The sequence below is a fragment of the Orcinus orca genome, chromosome 20 (genome assembly GCF_937001465.1).
Source record: "Orcinus orca chromosome 20, mOrcOrc1.1, whole genome shotgun sequence".
In the NCBI taxonomy this organism is placed as follows: domain Eukaryota; kingdom Metazoa; phylum Chordata; class Mammalia; order Artiodactyla; family Delphinidae; genus Orcinus; species Orcinus orca.
The window spans coordinates 45,036,292-45,055,919 of NC_064578.1; the positions used below are offsets into that span (position 1 = coordinate 45,036,292).

Below are 19,628 nucleotides of genomic sequence, written 5' to 3' on the forward strand. Positions count from 1 at the left end.
TTCTGGGCTACCTAATAAATAGTATGGGTGACCATCCCATCAGGGTCAGAATTAGAACATATCTTTGCTCTGTATCAGCTCTGGGCATTTTCCAACTAGCAGCTCCTTAATTACTCTTTGCCTGATCTTGTAGGATCACACCCTACTTCTTTTAGGAAAGATTAAAATGTACTCTTTTGTACATTTCTGAAACTCTTCTCTGTATAGCTCCCTCCTCAACATAACTACCCTGCAACTTGCAGGCATGTCAGTCTCATGATCCTCATCTTCTCAACACAGTAACAGCAGGATGCTCTATTTGGGGCCACCTTTCTCATTACCCAGAATGTGTCTCTAGGTGGAAAGTTGGTGTGATCATGTTGCTCACTTCATTTGTTTCTCTCTGTCAGGGATCAGGTCCTGTCCAAACCTGTTATTCCATCATGACTCCAAAGGAATTCCATATTTTTTGCCCCTGCTGATGTTATGGGGAATGGATACTCTCATACATTAATGATGAGAATGTAAATTTACTTTTTCAAAATTTGGCATAATCTGTTAATATAAAAAAGTACACATAATTTGATTTAGCAGTCTAATCTGTAGGAATATAGTCTATGGAAATAAAAAACCAACATGCAAAAATAAGCATATAAGGATATTTATTGCACTGGTTTGCAGCAACAAAGAAATAACCTGAAAGGAATAGATAAAGGAGATGTGGTACATATATACAGTGGAATATTACTCAGCCATAAAAAAGAACAAAATTGTGTCATTTGCAGAGATGGGAATGGACCTAGAGACTGTAATACTGAGTGAAGTTAAGTCAGAAAAACAAATATGGTATATTAATGCATATATGTGGAATCTAGAAAGATGGTAAAGATGATCTTATTTACAAAGCAGAAATAGAGACACAGACGTAGAGAACAAATGTATGGATACCAAGGGGGAAGTGCAGGTGGGATGAATTGGGAGATTGGGATTGATATATATACACTACTATGTATAAAATAGATAACTAATGAGAACCTATTGTATAGCACAGGGAATATTACTCGGTGCTCTGTGGTGAACTAGAAATGGGAAGGAAATCCAAAAAAGAGGGGATGTATGTATATGCATGGCTGATTCACTTTGCTATATAGCAGAAACTGACACAGCAGTGTAAAGCAACTATACTGCAATAAACACACACACACACACACACACACATACCATAAAACAAAAAACAAACAAAAAACCCCACAAATGACCATGAATTTTAAAATCTCCTGGTTGTACACTGCAAACAAACAAACAAAAAAGAAAAAGAAAGAAATTACCTGAATACCCAGCTTGGGGGGAATGGGTGGGATATATCATGGCATTGCTGTTACAATGTTCCTGTTTTATTGTAGGCATTTTTAATAAGAAAAGCAAGGTGCACAAGAGACATACCAACCAAATGCAATGTGCAGACCTCATTTAAATTCTACTCAAATAAACCAACTATAATTAATAAAATTTGTAAAATAAGTCAGCTGTTCAAGATACACACTGAAATATGTAGAGGGCAAATGACATAATATACTGGCTTGACTTTAAAATATCCTAGCCAAAAATATTTGGAAGATGAAACAAGAAAGGCAAAAAATGGGTGATTATTAAAAATATGTGGGGCTTCCCTGGTGGCGCAGTGGTTGAGAGTCTGCCTGCCGATGCAGGGGACATGGGTTCGTGCCCCGGTTAGGGAGGATCCCACATGCCGCGGAGCGGGCTCGCTGAGCCTGTGCTCTGCAATGGGAGAGGCCACAACAGTGAGAGGCCCACGTACTGCAAAAAAAAAAAAAAAAAAAATGTGGTAAGTTCATGGATGTTCATTTTACTATTCTATTTTTGTATACATTTGAAATTTTCTACAATAAAAAGTTAAAAGAGGGACTTCCCTGGTGGTGCAGTGGATAAGACTCTGTGCTCCTAATGCAGGGGCCCGGGTTCAATCCCTGGTCAGGGAACTAGATCCCACATGCATGCTACAACTAAGAGTTTGCATGCCGCAACTAAGGAGCCCATGTGCCACAACTAAGAAGCCAGTGAGCTGCAACTAAGGAGCCCGCCTGCTGCAACTAAGACCTGGTGCAACTATATATATATATATATATATTTTTAAAGTTTACACAAAATAAAGCAAGTTACAGATAAATGGGTACTTATCCCGTTAAAACATACTCTTATTACATTCAGATGTGGGCCATATTTGAAAAAAGAAGGAAACAACAAAAAATAAAAACCAAAGTTTTAACAGTAGATGGTTGGGAGATAGTGAAGGTGATTTATTTTTTAATTTTTTGCACTATTTCTCTGGTATGGCATAAACTTTAATATGGAATGTTGTAAGAGGAATGTAATGGCTTTTGAAAATAATTATATGCATGTAAGAGAAATAAAGCTTAATTTTGAACAGTTATGATGGTATCAATATATCTTAAAGTAGCAATTAAACCAGTATTGCAGCCATGGCTTCCATTTGTCTTTAATAATCCTTTGATTAGTGTACATTCCTATCCCCTCCCACTACCTTAAAAGGTAAACCCTAAGTTTTAAAGTTTGATTTATGAAATAAACATAACAGTGCTGAGATAATTAGCATTCATTCAAGTTTCTCCTGTTAAACAATCTTGTAACAACAGCATCAAGAATAAAAACCTTACTAAATTGATCTAGATGACAGAGTAGGGAAACGATTGTGAAAATTTAAGCTAGAAGGATTGTCCCTGTATAGTTTAGTGACTGATTGTAGAACAGAAAAGCATTATGCCACCCACTAAATTTAAATAACTGCAATTATGCCTTAAATTTCCTCTTATAATTATTCCTTTTGGTCAAGAATAGATTTCTTGAAGTGCCTTCACAACACAAAATATTAAGTATTATGGAATAGAAGGGATTCATGGTCAGGACTGGGAAACAATGGGTTAAACAAAGGTAATATGTTCTTTATTGTGGGACTTCTTACAATTTTTTAATTTGGCTTGTTCAAAGTGGAATTCATTAAGCCAATAAGAAAATTTGGTTATGCATGGCCTTATATGCAATGAGGCAGAACACTTCTTCTCCAAAGGTATTTTGGAGATTTTTTTTTTTTTTTTTTTGCGGTACATGGGCCTCTCACTGTTGTGGCCTCTCCCGTTGCAGAGCACAGGCTCCGGATGCGCAGGCTCAGCGGCCATGGCTCACGGGCCCAGCTGCTCCACGGCATGTGGGATCTTCCTGGACCAGGGCACGAACCCGTGTCCCCTGCATCGGCAGGTGGACGCTCAACCACTGCACCACCAGGGAAGCCCTGATTATTATTTCTTGAATGTATCTTAGGAAAATCTGGTTCTGGGCATTTTCTGCAAAAGGCTGCTAACATGCATATATATTACTTGTCAGAGGTATTATCAATAACCTATTATCATTGTAGCACATAACATTCTACTTACATTCCATTATTTACATTTTCTTTAAATTTAGTTGGGCAATAATGGTAGTCCCTGAATTGTAAACAACTGACCAATGATGGCATAGTTTGTCTAATCTGAGTGGAGAATGCATGACTGCACTGGCATCACCGTGGTTACACTAATGATTCAGAGTGTTCTAATGGTTCTCATTCACACTTATCTTTTCTGTTGTCGTTGTTTAAAAAATGGTGGATTAACATTTAGATTATAATTTTGTAATATATATGTAAAACCAGTGTTTTTTAGAGTGGGGATAATGAATATTAAGTTGTGAAGACAACTAAGTGGGCTGCAGTGTTCATTACAGACTATGTAATAGAAAACAGCAGAGTGCCTCACATATGGAAAAATATTGTCTTGGGAAATTTTGTATCAATTCTATCAATGTCTTTTATTTTACTTTTATTATTATTTTCTTTTATTTTACTAATTATTTATTTCCATTATGTACTAATACATTTCATTATATATCGTCATAGTATCTGTTCCTTGAAGTGTAGAAGAAAAACATAATTCATACTTTATAATGTTCAAAATAATTGCATGCACAAACATGTCTGCTAACTAGTTACTTGTTAACTGGGTTTTAAATTATTCAGAAATCCCTGAGAGAATTCATGTAAGTGGTTTAACTTGAATTTAAATTATGTTTGGGAAAATTGGTTAGGGTACTTGAATGCATTGGAAACATTATTTTTCCCATTTGAAGTAATGGGATGTAGGTAGGCTCTGAAGTTTGGGCATCTGAAAATTTACTGTTCAACCTGTTATCAGGAATAGATTAGGTTCAGATAATGAGGAAAAAGTGTAGTTGGTAAATTTTGCTTTGATTTCTCATTTAAGACAATATTTTATAGGTTTTTTTTTAATGGCGTTAACTTGGCTATCATTTTGTTGGTAAATTCTTTTATCCTTAAAGTAGTAATTAGAAAATGTGGAATAATGACTTCTGCTTTTGTAATTTGTTGTAGAAAAATCACCTCTCCTTGATTTTATAAAAAAGCTCTACAACCGTAAAGAAATTTCTTCCATAGAGTTTCTTTCCAGTATGAATTTTCTGGTGCAGCAAAATTTATGAGCTCTAAAATAAAGGCCTTCATACCCTTATTATGTTCTAAAGCTCTTGTCATAGAATAAATTATTTGGGTTCAAAAGGGGATAGATGGTAATAGAATGTTTACATCTTTCTATGGTACTTATAAAATATTCCTACCATTTGACTTCTCTAATAGCATTAATGATGATGATAATAATAATGATAATAACACTATCAGATACTGTCCAAAGGGAGTTACATGTGTTTAATCACTTACAATTTGATCATTATTATACCATTATAGTATTTTACACATAAAGAAATGGAGGCACAGAGAAGTTAAGTAACCTATCCAATTTCACAGTTAGGAAATATTAAAATAGAGATGGTGCTCAATAAAGGATATAATTCAGCATTACATTCCAGGGTTATAGAGATTTTTAAAAATGTTTAATGGGTTCCAGAAGTCATCTATTTCTGCATTCATGAAGTTAATATAAGCTTTCTAAAAATGAGTTGATTTTGAACACAATCAAAAGGATGTCCTATTTCATTACAAACATAATATGAGTTCTCTAATATTCCAGAGCTGCTGAAGATGGGTGAAGACTTTCTTATATTAAATCATATATAAAGCTTTCTCAATTATGAAGCCTCATATGTTGAATAAGTTGTGAATGACGTCTAAAGTCTTTACCACACTGTAGGCATGCATAGGGTTGCTCACCAGTATGGATCCTTTGATGTAGAGTAAGTTCTGAGCCACGACTGAAGGCCTTCCCACATTCCTTACATTCGTAGGGTTTCTCACCATTATGAGTTCTTAGATGTTCAGTAAGGTGTGAGCCACGAATAAAGGCCTTCCCACATTGCTTACATTCATAGGGTTTTTCACCTCTATGAACTCTCTGGTGTTCACTAAGTTGTGAGCCATAAATAAAAGCTTTGTCACATTCCTTACATTTGTAGGGTTTTTCACCTGTATGAATTCTCTGATGATATGTAAGTTGTGTGGTACGAAAAAAGGTCTTCCCACATTCCTTACATTCATAATGCTTCTCACCATGAATTTTCTCATGTTGAGTAAGATATGCACCACGAATAAAGGTCTTTCCACATTCCTTACATTCAAAGGGTTTCTCACCTGTATGAATTCTATGATGTTCACTAAGTTGTTTGCCACAAATAAAGGCCTTTCCACATTCCTTACATTTGTAAGGTTTCTCACCTGTATGAATTCTCTGATGTTGAGTAAGATTAGAATTAGAAATAAAGGCTTTCCCACATTCTTTGCATTTATAGGGTCTCTCACCTGTATGAACTCTCAGATGATAAGTAAGTTGTGAGCCACGAGAAAAGGCCTTTCCACATTCTTTACATTCATAGGGTTTCTCACCTGTGTGAATTCTCTGATGTTCATTAAGTTGAGAGGCACATAAAAAGGCCTTCCCACATTCTTTACATCTGTAAGGCTTTTCACCAGTATGAACTCTTTGATGATAAGTAAGGTGTGAACCAAGAATAAAAGCCTTTCCACATTCCTTACACTCATAGGGTTTCTCACCACTATGAATTCTTTGATGGTAAGTAAGTTGAGAGCCAAGAATAAAGGCCTTCCCACATTCCTTACATTCATAAGGTTTTTCACCACTATGAATTCTCTGATGGAGTGTATATTGTGAACAATAACTAAAGGCTTTTCCACATTTCTTACATTCATATGGTTTCTCTCCTGTATGAACTCTCTGATGTTCAGTGAGTTGTGAACCACGAATAAAGGCCTTCCCACATGCTTTACATTGATAAGGTTTTTCATTAGTATGAATTTTCTGATGTTGAATCAGATCAGAACTACGACCAAAGGCCTTTCCACATTCCATACACTCATAAGGTTTCTCACCATTCTGAATCCTCTGATGTTGAATATAGGTTGGCTTTTTGCTGAAGATCTTCCTACATTTCTTAACGTCAGAGTGTTTTGCTTTATTATGACTTTTCTCATGTTGAATAAGGCATGACAAGTAGCTGAAAGCTTGTTTACATTCCTTACATTTGTACAATTTTTCCTTGGTAGGATTTATCTGATGAAGAATAGGGGACATGGAATGGCTTTGAGTGGCCTCTTCTTTACAGGTAATTTTCATGCGCATGTATGGTCTTTCCTGACTTCTCTGTTGATCCTCAAACTTGCCTTTGCACTCTGTATTTTCTCCAAGATCATTGCACTCAAGGTTATGGCTTATAGGTTTCCTCATATTCTCCCATTGCAGTGATTCCATTTCATAAGTTCCCTTTTCTGGACATGACCTTTTGGTCTCACAGCTGTATTCCAAGTCTGTAAAATAACAAGAAAGTAAATTCTTGCTGTTTTTGTTTGTAAGAAGAAATGAACTGTCTAAGGTAAAAATGGTAGATAAGGGCTTCCCTGGTGGCGCAGTGGTTGAGAGTCCGCCTGCCGATGCAGGGGACACGGGTTCATGCCCTGGTCTGGGAAGATCCCACATGCTGCGGAGCGGCTGGGCCCGTGAGCCATGGCCGCTGAGCCTGTGCGTCTGGAGCCTGTGCTCCGCAATGGGAGAGGCCCACGTACCGCAAAAAAAAAAAAAAAAAAAAAAGGTAGATAAAATGATTCTCATAAGAACAGAATGGCTTAAACATTGCTAAAAATTTTGTGCAATTTAAAAAAAGGCACAAGGAGAGAACATAGAATGAGGGGAATTTATAGGGGGGAAATTAATTAAGAAAACAGATTAAGTCAGTGGTTCTCAAACTTTGGAGTGGATTAGAATCACCAAGGAAGCTTATAAAATTACAACAAAAACACCCCTGGAAATAAACAAACAAATGCCTGGGTGGATAGCCAATCTATCAACAAATCCTATTAGCTCTCCTGTCAAAATTTATCAAATATCTGACCACATCCACTACAACCACATTAGGCCAAGCCACACATCTCTCACTGTAATAGCCTCTTATCAAATTCTTATGCATTTTAGACTCCCTCAAATGCTGTTCCATCTGCCAGGAATGCTCTCTGCAAGGCCAGTTCCTTTTCGTCTAAAACGTACTAACTTAAATGCCAGCTGCTCAGAAAGACTATCACTGAAAACTCTAATTGGGTCCATGCCATGTCTTTATTCTCTATATCTGTACTTTCTTCTTCACTCTTGTTTCAATCTTTGCAGTTCTAGAATTACATTTTCTTTATTTATGTTGATCCTTCTATTCCTCAAGCTTCACAAGCGTAGGAAAAATATTCCTCTTTATAGCTATTCCCCAGAACACAGAAAGCAAACACAGTGTTTTCTTCTTCCCTTCATGTATTTTTTCAGGTCTTTCTTTCCAGTACCTTCTACTCAAGGCTAAATGTTCTCATATTTTCCAGAAAAGCATAAGGTTCTATAATGTTCTAGAAATAGCGACAACTTTATACACTAAAGAAAATTTTATGTTATTCTGAACAAAGTTGGGAGATGGGTGTAATTTTAAAATGTAGACGAACACTACCCACTGTGACTGGAGCCCCAGGCACACTCTGGCAACACTGCATATAGGCTGTACAGTGTAACAGAGGATGATAGTGGGAAAGAAAATAAACATATATTAGTAAATTCAAGTTCAAATGGTCTTTTAGAAATAAGAGTCAGAAATCTGAGGAAAACGTGCTTTTGCTAAAAAGTACAATGAAACTGTAAAGTACAATGAAACTGTAATACAATGAAACTGTAAACTGTAAAGTACAATGAAACTGCAAACTGTAAACAAAAACCCCCACACGGCTCAATTTAACACCAACTCGTCAGCAAAATGTACTGGGATGAGAGTATCTGGCTTTTACTTTCTGTCAGAGAAGCACAATATAGTTTACCAGACAGTAGGAAAGAAACCAACTGGAATATGGTGATTAACGGAACAGCATAAGGGACCAGATAAATCCAGTTTAGATTCCAAACTGCTCTCCATGTTATAGTAACACGATAATAAAAATGGGAAGAAATATAAATCTAATGATTCTGGGGTGGGAAGCACTGTGAGACCACACAGGGTAAGGTGCTAAATGGCGACCTAGTGTGACAAAGAAAGTAAAGATAAGAATACCCAAGTCTTAAAACCATGCTGAGGTTGAGGAATATGTATGAAATGTATTCAAATAAGTAGTTCTTTTTATTGTCATTAAATCAATGCAAGAATAACTGGGAAAACTGCAAAAGGGGTGATGACTAAAGACAACAAAATGGAGTCTGAAAAGCAGAAGGCATATTGAAAGGCCCCTTTGACTCTTACCCCCTTGAGTCCTACTGAGTCTATCTCCTAAATAGCTCTTGAATCTGTTTCCTTATCCCCAACACCACTGCCAACACTCCGAGGACGCCCAAAGCAACTCTCATTTGAGCCACGACAATAACCTACTCAGTAACGTCATGAGATCCTTCCTTCTAATCTCCATCTGGCAGTCAGAGTAATATATTAAATGTGTAAATCACATTATGTCACTGTCCTATATAAGATTCTTCATAAGCTTGCAAATGCTTTTGCGATAAAATTCAAACTTGTTAGTAGCATCTTTCAAACTGCTTTTGACTGCCACCTCACAATAAGAAATTCATGTTACATTATTATGCATGTTATATTGTGAGTACACATGCACAAACAGAAACAAGACAAATAGGTCATGAAATTTTCTTTTTTACATGTGATGCATTCTGATATTTTATTTTATTTTCTCTTCTGTGTTATTTTATTTATGAAACAAAACCAAACCAAAAAATAAAAACAAATGCTGCTCACATTCAATAAAGATGTTAAAAAACAAACCAACCAAAAACAAATGCTGCTCACAGCCTACCAGGTCATTTCATAACCCCTAGAAGGTGCTGCCTGGCCTGGCTTCTGCCAGCTTCTCCAAACTCACACCTGGTACCTCTCCCTTACTAGGCTCCAACTACAAGGGTCTTCTTTGAATATCTCATATACACCAGGCTCTCTCCTCTTATAGCCTTCAGTACATTGTTCCCTCTGCTAGGAATGCTCTTCCCTCTACCCTCCGCCTCCCTACTGGCTTTCCATCTTTTCAGGGCTCATCTGAAATTTCACAGACCTTTGCAATTCCTGAAAAGCCTTCCCCAAACCCAGACTTCTAGCAACACTTCACCTACAATTCTTTCTTCTATTAAGACAACCACTCCACTCACTGCAGCCTAAAAGAAAGGCCCCCATAGCTTTTGGTGCTGGTAAGCCCTCCACATCCTGCTATTAAGGCTGGATTCTCCTGGGAGGTCTTGATTTCCATAAACTCTTAGTGTGACAGTCCCATCACTCTTAGTTTGTAACAGAAATAAGCACCCACCTTCCCCAAAGAGACCACTCAGAACCAATCCTGTAATGCTTGACATCTCTGGGTATCCAATTACCTCTGAAAAGCTCTGGCTTCCTGGGTCCTTGGTCATCACTAGGACTCTCATCCCAATCCAGGTCTGGACATCCTCTTTTATGACCCAATGTTCTACTGCATGCTAACCAACAGACCTTCTAGAACTCATAGTGTACTTTCCAGAAGTACTCTAACCTCAGCCTCCCTTCTGATTATTCTCTTCACCTTCTTGCTCTGATTGAAACCTTGAGCACACTGCTTCCCCTGAAATACTGTTTTCCTTCACTTCTTTCCACCTACCCTCTCCCACAGTAGATATAATAGACCTTGTTGTTACCAATAATCACAACACCTCTAAAAGTTCAGTTTCGAGCAATCATCATTTTGACCACTACCACACATATTTCATCTACTCTTATACCATCTCTCTATTATTTATCTCCATCTTAAAGACTCTCCTTTGAAATCAAAACAAAACAACCTCTCCTTTGATTCTTTGGTTCACTTTGCAGCTCCTATCCATTTACTGTACTCCTTCCTGGCAAAACTTCTCAAAAGAGTTGTCTGTACTTCCTGTCTATACCTTTTATTTCCCTTTACTCCCACCCTCATAACTAACATTTTGCTGTATTTACTTCCAGGTTTTTTCCCTGCACTTTTATGTAGTTACATATACAAACTTGAATCAAACTTCTTTTTCCTATTATATCATACTTCTTTTTCCTCACTATTATAACACTGTTATTTAAAACTTCTAAAGCATTTAAAAACTCTGTTTGTACCTTTGAGAGCTCCTCAAATGGGCCTTCCACACTGCCTGGTGAGCTAACTCACTATCCCACTGTAGTTTTTACTGTTGACTTATTTCTTCTTCATTCTCTTTTTAATCCTCTACAATCAGGTTTTTGCTCCTCTCATTTCCAAACCTACTTTGTCAGTGTCACCAATATCCTTCATCTTGCCAAATCCAATAGTCAGTTCTTAGCCTTCATCTTACTTGGGCTCTTAGCAGTATCTTTCACAGTTAACCACTCTCTCCTTGTGTTTGTCATGGCTTCCAGTACACTGAATTCCCAATTACTTCCTAGATCACAGGTTAATCAGGAAGCTCCTCAATTTCCTTTGCTGCATCATTTTCCTCTTCCCAGCTAAATGTTGGAATGCCCCATGGTTTAGCCCTTGGACTTTATTTACCTTGCTTTCCATCTAAACCAATCCCTCCATAATCTCATCTCATCCCATCATACAGAGATTAATCCTATATTTGTCTCTTCAGTCCTGACTACCCTCCTGCAGGCTTTCAAATATGTGTCTAACTTCTCTATGGAGATATCTAATGGGCATCTCAAATGCGTAACTCTTAACTTCCATCTGCAGGCTTCCAAACTCTGATGCCTCTTTCTATTTCCAATCCTTCAGCAAGTCCTATTAATCCTACCATCAAAATACAACCAGAATATAACCCATTCTCATCACCTCCACATATTAAACCCCATTCCAAGCCACTATTATCTGTAATATAGACTCTTGAACCAGTCCTCTAACTGGTCTTTTGCTTCCATTCTTACTGTCTTCCTACACATAACACCCAGAGTGATCTTTAAACAATAATCCCCTACTCATCTGCACAAAAGTCTCCAAGGGCTCCCTATCATACCTAGGATAAAACCTCACTCCTTGAAATGGCCTACAAGGCCTATGATCTGATCTCTGCCTATTTCTCTGACCTCATCTCTAATTTCCACTTTCACTCACTCTGTTCTAGCCACATTGACCTTCTTGCTGATCCTCAAATAAAGGAAGCTCAGCCTCTCCTCAGGGCCTTTGCACTTCTGTTCTCTCTGCCTGAACACACACTTGCCTTATTTTTACACTGTTAATTTCTTTCCGGTCTCAGTTCAAACGTTACCTCCTCTGAGAGATCATCCCTGTCCATCCTAATCTAAGAACACAATAAGCTCTCAACAAACGTTTGCTGGTTGGAGATACCTAGCTAAATAAAAAAAAAACAACTGGAAAAAAACTCAATCAAGAAATAGAAAAAAGGATTGTCTTGGAAGAAACCAAAGGTAGTTTCCTCATTAAAGCAAAAGGAGGGGACATCCCTGGTGGCACAGTGGTTAAGAATCTGCCTGCCAATGCACGGGACACGGGTTTGAGCCCTGGTCCAGGAAGACCCCACATGCCGCAGAGTAACTAAGCCAGGGCACCACAACTACAGAAGCCTGGGCGCCTAGAGCACGTGCTCTGCAACAAGAGAAGCCACTGCAATGAGAAGCCCGCACACCGCAATGAAGAGTAGCCCCCGCTCACCACAACTAGAGAAAGCCCGCGTGCAGCAACGAACACCCAACGCAGCCAAAAGTGATAAATAAATAAATTAATTAATTTTTTTAAAAGGGTGGGGTGAATGTAGGAGGAAGAGTGGTAAATGGGAGTTGGAAAGGAAGTTCCTTTGGGAACTCATGTCGATATCACCTTCCTGCTCTCCCTAGGTCTCAGGTCTTCTTTCCACAGGCCTTTGAAGGAAGCTTCACACAAACATCGCAAAGTGTTGTCACTTCATAAAGTAGCTGTATTATTATCAGCAATAGCTGATCCTGTGTGGCCAGCTCTTATTCACCTGAGCTCCATCTTGTCATGGCTCTCACCACCATCCAGGGCTCCTTCCCTCGCTCCAATAAGGAAAACACGTCTGGCTTAGGGATCGAACATCCAGCTTAAAAGAAAAGAAACGGGACATGGTCATGGGATGAAGAGTCCCAGATTCAAATCCAGTCCATTGGTCATCAAAGAAGAGAAACTAACAGGAAGTGATGGAGGAAGATGTGAAGGTCCGAAGGGTGAGAAATAAAAAGGTACACAGTGGGGCTGTCTACTTCTACTTTAAAAAAACTCAAACGTTTCCTTAGGGAATAGAAATCAGAAATTCACAATGAAGGAGGCAGAAAGTATGGGAGACAAATTCTGAAAACTGTGTAAAATGATCTTACCCAGTGAGATCAGGTGGCTGTAGTTCTCCACCATGACCTCCCTGTACAAATCCCGCTGAATGGGGTCAAGGCATTCCCATTCCTCCTGAGAGAAGTTGATGGCCACATCCCTGAAAGTTACCAACCACTGAAACAACAAATCCATTTATTATTTGTGAAAATACGATGATGATTTTGAGGTGAAATGAGATAAGAAGGAGGAGGGCATTGAAGGAAGGGGGTGATATAATAAACAATATGCCATGGCCGAACACCTGTAACATTGAAGGAAATTGGGTGCCTGAACTGTAGTGTCAACATGATCCTTGATCACTGCTATTGCCACAGACAAAACTTCCTATGTATACTAGGACAATTCCATTATCCCGAAAGGTCTGGGAATACAAAAGGCCAGAAGATTGCAGTTTCCCAATTGAATGAAATATTGTATGCAATCACACAGCACTTTAAGCTTTCTAATTCTCAATAAATAATAAATAAATTGTCAACTAATGGGTTCTTTCTGAAATTAACTTCTCTCTTTAAAGAAAAGGATAAACAAAATTGACGAAATCTTTCCAAACAATTTTTTAACAACTCTCTGGACTGGAACATAGAATTTGGATGTAACTTAGAAAATCTTTTTGAAGATTCAAGTTCATTAAGTCACTATATTATGTCACCAAATATAATGGACATACAGTATTTTCACTTTATGGATGTAATGATCTGCTTATTTGGGAGTATTTAAAACAAATCCTTTAATGTCTTTAGCTCTAGGAATCTAAAATTCTCAAAAGATTATACATCTGGCAGATTTTATTTGCTCCTACTTTCTGTGTTCCTAGGCTACAGCAGGCTGATGGATGCCAGTCTAGGTGCACACAGGCATCACTCTGACACATTCTGGCCAACTCCAAGGTAAGCCTTGCCTCTCATTGGTTTCTTGGCAAGAGGGATGTGGCAGGTAGACTAATGACCCCGCAAAGATGTCCATATCTTAACCCCCGGAACCTGTGAGTATGTTACCTTACATGGCAAATGGGACTTTGTAGATGTGATTAAATTAAGAATCTTGGGGAGATTATCCTGGATTTTCTGGTTGGGGCCAATGGGATCACAAGGGTATTTTAAGTGATAGAGGGAGGCAGAAGAGTCAAAGGAGATGTGATAATGAAAGCAGAGATCAGAATGATGTGATTGCTGGCTCTGAAAATGGAGGGGACCCTTGAGCCAAGGAATGTGAGCAGCCTCTAGCAGCTGGAAATGCCAGAAAATAGATTTTCCTCTGGAGCCTCCAGAAGGAACACGGACCTACCAACACCTTGATTTTACCCCTATAAGACTGATTTCAGATTCCAACCTCCAGAAGTATGACAGTAGGTTTGTGTTTCAGTCACTAAGTTTGTAGTAATTTGTTACAGCAGCAACATGAAACTGTACAAGAGGCAAGATCTCTTTCTTCTCAGGACTCAGTTCCCCAACCAATTTCAAAGGCCTCACAAAAAAATCTCACCACACACTGAGATTGGGAACAACCAGCAGAAATGCTGTCACTTCCAAGTGGAAAACCTAGGTTTGTAGAGATCAAAGTCTGTCGTGTGTCTCATTTAACTACCTCACTAAACCACTGTGCTAATACTATTCTTAAGGGGAGATATTTCTGCTTCCTCAGGGCTCCTGGCAGAATACCATCTGGTGCAGGGAAAAACACTTAGAGAAGAATGAAGCTCTTTGCTACAATCACTCACTGGAATGGGAGAAATTTGGGAGCAGTTCCTTTACAGGACTAAGCAAGGCAGAAAATATGGGAATAAATATATCTGGTGTTCATATAACCCAACAAAATGATTGCACTTCAGGGAGGAAAGAAGAAGCAGCAACTCACGTGAGGCATGGTTTTCAGAACTGTCAGAACTGATCAACTTTCTGGTTCCTCTCCTGGAGATGTGCAGAGTCCTAAGAGGAGAGCAGGGCTGGAGAAGGAAAACAAAGCCATGAGAACAAGCTTGCCTCAGAGCCCACAAAGTGAGCACCTTGGAACTACCTTTATTTCCCCTCTTTGAGGGAAGTTTGGGAAAATCTCATCCCTCTTACAAATCCGGTGGAATCCAGATAGAGCAGGGGGAATTCAGGCCAGACTTTTCCTTAATCCCCATGATGCTGAACAGGACCCCAGAGGGCGCCAGTTTCCATGGGCATCTTACATCTCTAGGATAGGGGAGTACCCAGGGAGCCCTGGGGAGCAGCGCTTCCCCAGGGCCCACATGCTAAGTGAGCTGCTTCGCTCCCATGCTTAAAGGCTCAGGCCCACAAGACTGCTCCTGACTTCAGAAGCCAATCGCAAATCCCAGGCCACTGTACTTCTGACCAACCAGCTATAAATTGGGGGCTCCTACAATCCCCTCCTAAGGTTCTATACTTTGCTAGGATGGCTCACAGAACTTAGGAAAACACTTCACTTATGTTTACCAATTTATTATAATGGATACAATTTAGGAGCAGATGCATGGAAAAGATGCATAGGGCAAGGTATGGTGGAGGGGGAGCTTGGAGTTTCCAATGCTCTCTTTGGGATTGCCACCTTCAAAGCACCTCAAGGTGTTCACTAACCCAGAAGCTCATCAAATCTAGTTCGAGAGTTTTTATAGGGCTTAACCTCCAGTCCCACCCTCCCCTTTCCTGGAGGTCAGGTCAGTGGGTGGGTTGGAAAGTTCCAACCCTCTAATCATTTGGTCTTTCTGGTGATCAGCTCCATCCTGAAGCTATCTAGGGGCCACACTCCAAGCCACCTCATTAGCATAAATTCAGGTGTGATCAAAAGGGGTTCATTACGAATAACAAAAGACACTCCTATCACTCAGAAATTTGCTAAGTTAGGAAAACCAAATAGTTGATGAAAAGTTCTTATTTATAGAACTCCAGCTAAGAAATGCAGAAGGAATTGAGAGAATTTTTTTAAAAAATCACTATATGTAACCCTTAATAAAATAATAGATTTCAGCATCAATCATAAATGGATGTTATAACCTCTATGTCAGTGTTTCTTACCCTTTTTTTCATTATTAGTTCCCCCAAAGCCTTTTAAGACAACTTTTCTCCTGATACCACTTACCTATGAAATTTTAATACCACAGATATACTGTATATGTGTTTATGTACTGTGTCCACAAACCATTATAATATTTATTAAGAGTTTGGTCCCCCTCCCTGCCAAGAACCAAGTTTCACCCCCGTGGGGGCAATACCCCTCCTTCCGCCATTGAGAATGCATGCTTTAGGTGAAAGAGGAAGAGGACATTTTATAAAGGAAGAATTAAGTGGACAGCACTTGAACACCAATCAACATGGCATCACCAGAAGTGGGACACCAGACTAAAAAACCTCAGGATGTGATGTCACAGGAAGTACACAACATAACCTATGAATTATTTTGCCTGAAAATGTGATTTAGGCAAAATATGATCTGAATCTGATCAAGGCTCTAGATCTAACTACCCCTTAACAGAAATATGTAGCACAGGGGAACTAATTATATGACACCACAAGGAAGAAATTAGCCAAAAGGGGAATGCACAATATTCTGTAAACAAATAATCTAGTTTTTCTACAAATCAATGGCAACAATTAAAGTAAAAACAGAAAATAGAGAAAACTGTTGTGGATTAAAGAAAGTTAAGAGATTTGACAGGGACTTCCCTGGCAGTCCAGTGATTAACACTCCACGCTTCCAGTGCAGGGGGCCCAGGGTTCGATCCCTGGTTGGGGAACTAAGATCCCACATGCCAGTCGTCCAGAATAAAAATTTTAAAAAAATTTAATAAGAAAAGAGATTTGACAACCAAATGTAATGTGTGGACCTATCTGAATCATGATTTGAACAAACCAATTGTAAAAAAATCTATCTTCCAAAGAATTGGGGAAGTTTGAATATATACTGGGTATATGATATTATGGAATGACTTAGTTTTTAAAGTTGAGATAGCATCATGGTTATTATTTAAAAATATGTCCTTTTGGTTACATAAGCATACATGTGATTAAAATAACACTTTGAAATACTAAAGGAAAAAGGGGGATGGATAGGTATAAGGATATTTGCAAATGTGTTAAATTACGGCTGAGCGTTGGGCACACTGGGGTCGTATTATTTTCTACCCTGCTTGAAAATTTCCATACAAAGTTAAAACAAAAGTCCACATTTTCTCCAGAAAGTATAGTTATCTTTCATCAAAAATCTTAGACCAGAAAGGGCTGATTTGTCATCAGGTGGAAAAGGAGAGGTAAAGTTGTGGTTGGTGAGTAGAGTAGACTGGTGAGGCCATCCCTGGAGCGCCAAGATTCACAGGGATAGCAATGCCTAAGGACATTGCTAAGGTTTCTCCTTAGGTTTCTCCTAAGGTTTCTCCTTAGGGAGATGTTGCAGGAGGTAGCAGCATCTTGAAAAGAAGAAACTCGAGAGAAGAAAGAAAATGGCAACATACTTTAGAAGAGACTTTTAGCTGCGCAATATTTTTTTCATTTCCTCTGTATGCTTCTGTTGGAAAAAGTAGAACAGAGAAAAAAGAATCAAAGGATATCAAGCCTTTCCCAGAGCCGACCAAACAGTTTAGGACCAATTCCCACAACAACTTCAGGCTGAGAGAGGGATCAGTTTTTCCCCATAGGGTTCTCAAAGTAGAATGGGGCATCCTGTTAGGATGGTCTTCTGCCTTCCCGGGGCATAAACTCTCATTGTAGGGGCATCTTCAGAATAGCCTCGTTCTCTGTAAAGTGAAGGAACTGCGGCACCTGGAACCGCGCGATTCTCAACTGGCGAGACTCTGTCCCTGTCTCACGGCGGGAGAGTACACAGTCACTAAAGGGGCACAGCAGCCAAGTGCGTTAGAAGGCGGCAGGTGAGCCCGTCACGCTGCCACAAAAGCGCGCGCACACTCACACACCCAGCACTGTGGAACGTTCATGATAACATCTCCCTGCTCCCGTTGGCCGGGAACCAAAGTCACAGCGCCGCTTTTGCCGGAGGAGAGCGACGCGAAGTGCACACTCATACCTGCGGCGCAGAGGAACACAGCTGATAGCACCACGCCTCTGCCGCTAGGAACCGAAGTGACAGGACCGACGACCAGCGGAGAAGGGCACAGCCACTCCGCACTGGCAAGGCCGACTTCCGTAAGGAATTAACCTGAGTGCTACGAAGTTGGAGATACGTAGTCCAGAGCCAGGATCGTCTCGATTCCTGTCAGCACCGAGCCCCAGCCGGCACACCGGTATTCCCAGCACCTTACAGGAACTTCCTTCTGGATGCTCCAACCCAAAGGCAGCGTGCGGGTCCCAGCGAGGTAGAGCACTCACCTACCGCTGCAGACTGGATCCTTAAACCAAGGAGTAACGGAGTAAGTGTACGAAATGGCGCAGGGACGCGGTGGCCTCCGGGAAATGTAGTCTTAAACATGAACCCGGCCCGATCCAACAGAATCCAGAGGCAGCTGGCCACGTCCTGTGGTCCGGAATCGGGCGCGCCTCGGGTCTCCCTTGCTTGAACCCGGGAACTCACGCTGCTGCGGTGTGAGCCGAACTATTTCATTTTACTCAAGTGACTTCCCAGAGGTTCTAGAAAATCGCAGAGGTTACCAGAGCTTGAGTCTTGCAGTGATGCCTTCAGAGAAATATAGTCCAGGGCTGAAAAACCTGCAGAAGTCTGGGAAGCAGGGTCCAGATTTCTTAGAGCTCTGGCCCGGACGAGGTGACGGTGACTACCGGGTTGCTGCTCAAAGGGGTTCAGGGGTGTGATGCTTACTTCATGGTCGTGTGTGTGTGTGTGTGTGTGCGCGCGCGCGCGCAAGGGCAAATGTTCTCTACAGGAGAAGGGAAGACTGGGGAGTGTGATTTGTGTCAGATTGTGCTTGAGACTGTGAGGAATGTTAGTGGATAAGCATGTGATCCATTTGGGACTGTGTTAAATGTCTGGGGTTGGTTGTAACTATAGCTTTCAGGATGATGTATGGGATTAATCAGACAGTCTATGATTAAGTATTTTATAACTTGTAAGAAAATGCTTTTTCTTTGCATGGTTGTGAATTTAGAATAGATTCCGTGGAATTATAGAAATGTTAAGTGAAAGATACCTTGAGAGTTCACCTGTAGTAGTGAATGTGGGAAAAGAAATGTGTGAGCATAGTATTGTGAGAGTGGGTATGATTGTCTCATGATGCAGCTCTGTGTAACAGTGGTATCTTTAAGCTTCAGTTTCCTCACCTGTAAAATGAGGTTAACATTCGTGTAACATTTGGAGCAGTGCTGTCCAATAGATATTTCTGCAGAACTGGATTCCATGTCCAATGTCTGTGCTGTCCAATACCATAGCCCTGGCCACATTTGGCTCTTGAGCACCTGAAATGAGACTAGTTTGACCGAGGAACTAAATTTTTTATTTTGTTTAATTTTAATAAATTTATATTTAAATAGCTATACGTGGCTGGCTAAATTTGACAGCGCAGTCTGAAGTATCAATTTGCCTTCAAGATTTGGAGGGGGAGAAACTTAAGTAATTTCATCTAGCAAATAATTTGAAAAATGAGTTTTACATTGAAATGAAGAGAGATGAAAAATGCAAATTCAGCTTTAGTCTTTATTTTGGGGGGAATAATTTGCATAGAGTCCACAAATATTACTATATACCGCAATGATTTTTTTTACATACCACACACAGATCAAGATAAAGAACATTTCGGGAATTCCCTGGTGGCGCAGCGGCTAAGAATCCGCCTTCCTTCCAA

At 39.8% G+C, this 19,628-nt stretch overlaps 1 protein-coding gene across 7 annotated transcripts; it reads right to left on the reverse strand.

Annotated features, from left to right (window-relative positions):
- Window positions 1-1,820: 1,820 nt before the first annotated feature.
- Window positions 1,821-18,634, reverse strand: ZNF571 (zinc finger protein 571). 7 transcript variants are annotated; one of them, XM_033413707.2, is made up of 5 exons: window positions 17,903-18,634; window positions 14,738-14,825; window positions 12,871-12,997; window positions 12,501-12,596; window positions 1,821-6,841 (listed from the first exon to the last, which is right to left on the reverse strand). In XM_033413707.2, exons 2-5 carry the CDS (start codon window positions 14,744-14,746, stop codon window positions 5,148-5,150), a joined length of 1,926 nt encoding a protein of 641 aa, XP_033269598.1. In that variant the 5' UTR covers window positions 14,747-14,825; window positions 17,903-18,634; the 3' UTR covers window positions 1,821-5,147. The 7 variants fall into 7 exon arrangements, with proteins under 7 accessions (XP_033269598.1, XP_033269600.1, XP_033269610.1 ...); XM_033413709.2 differs by lacking the exon at window positions 17,903-18,634 and adding an exon at window positions 17,334-17,369; XM_033413719.2 differs by lacking the exon at window positions 12,871-12,997.
- Between the last annotated feature and the right edge of the window lie 994 nt (window positions 18,635-19,628).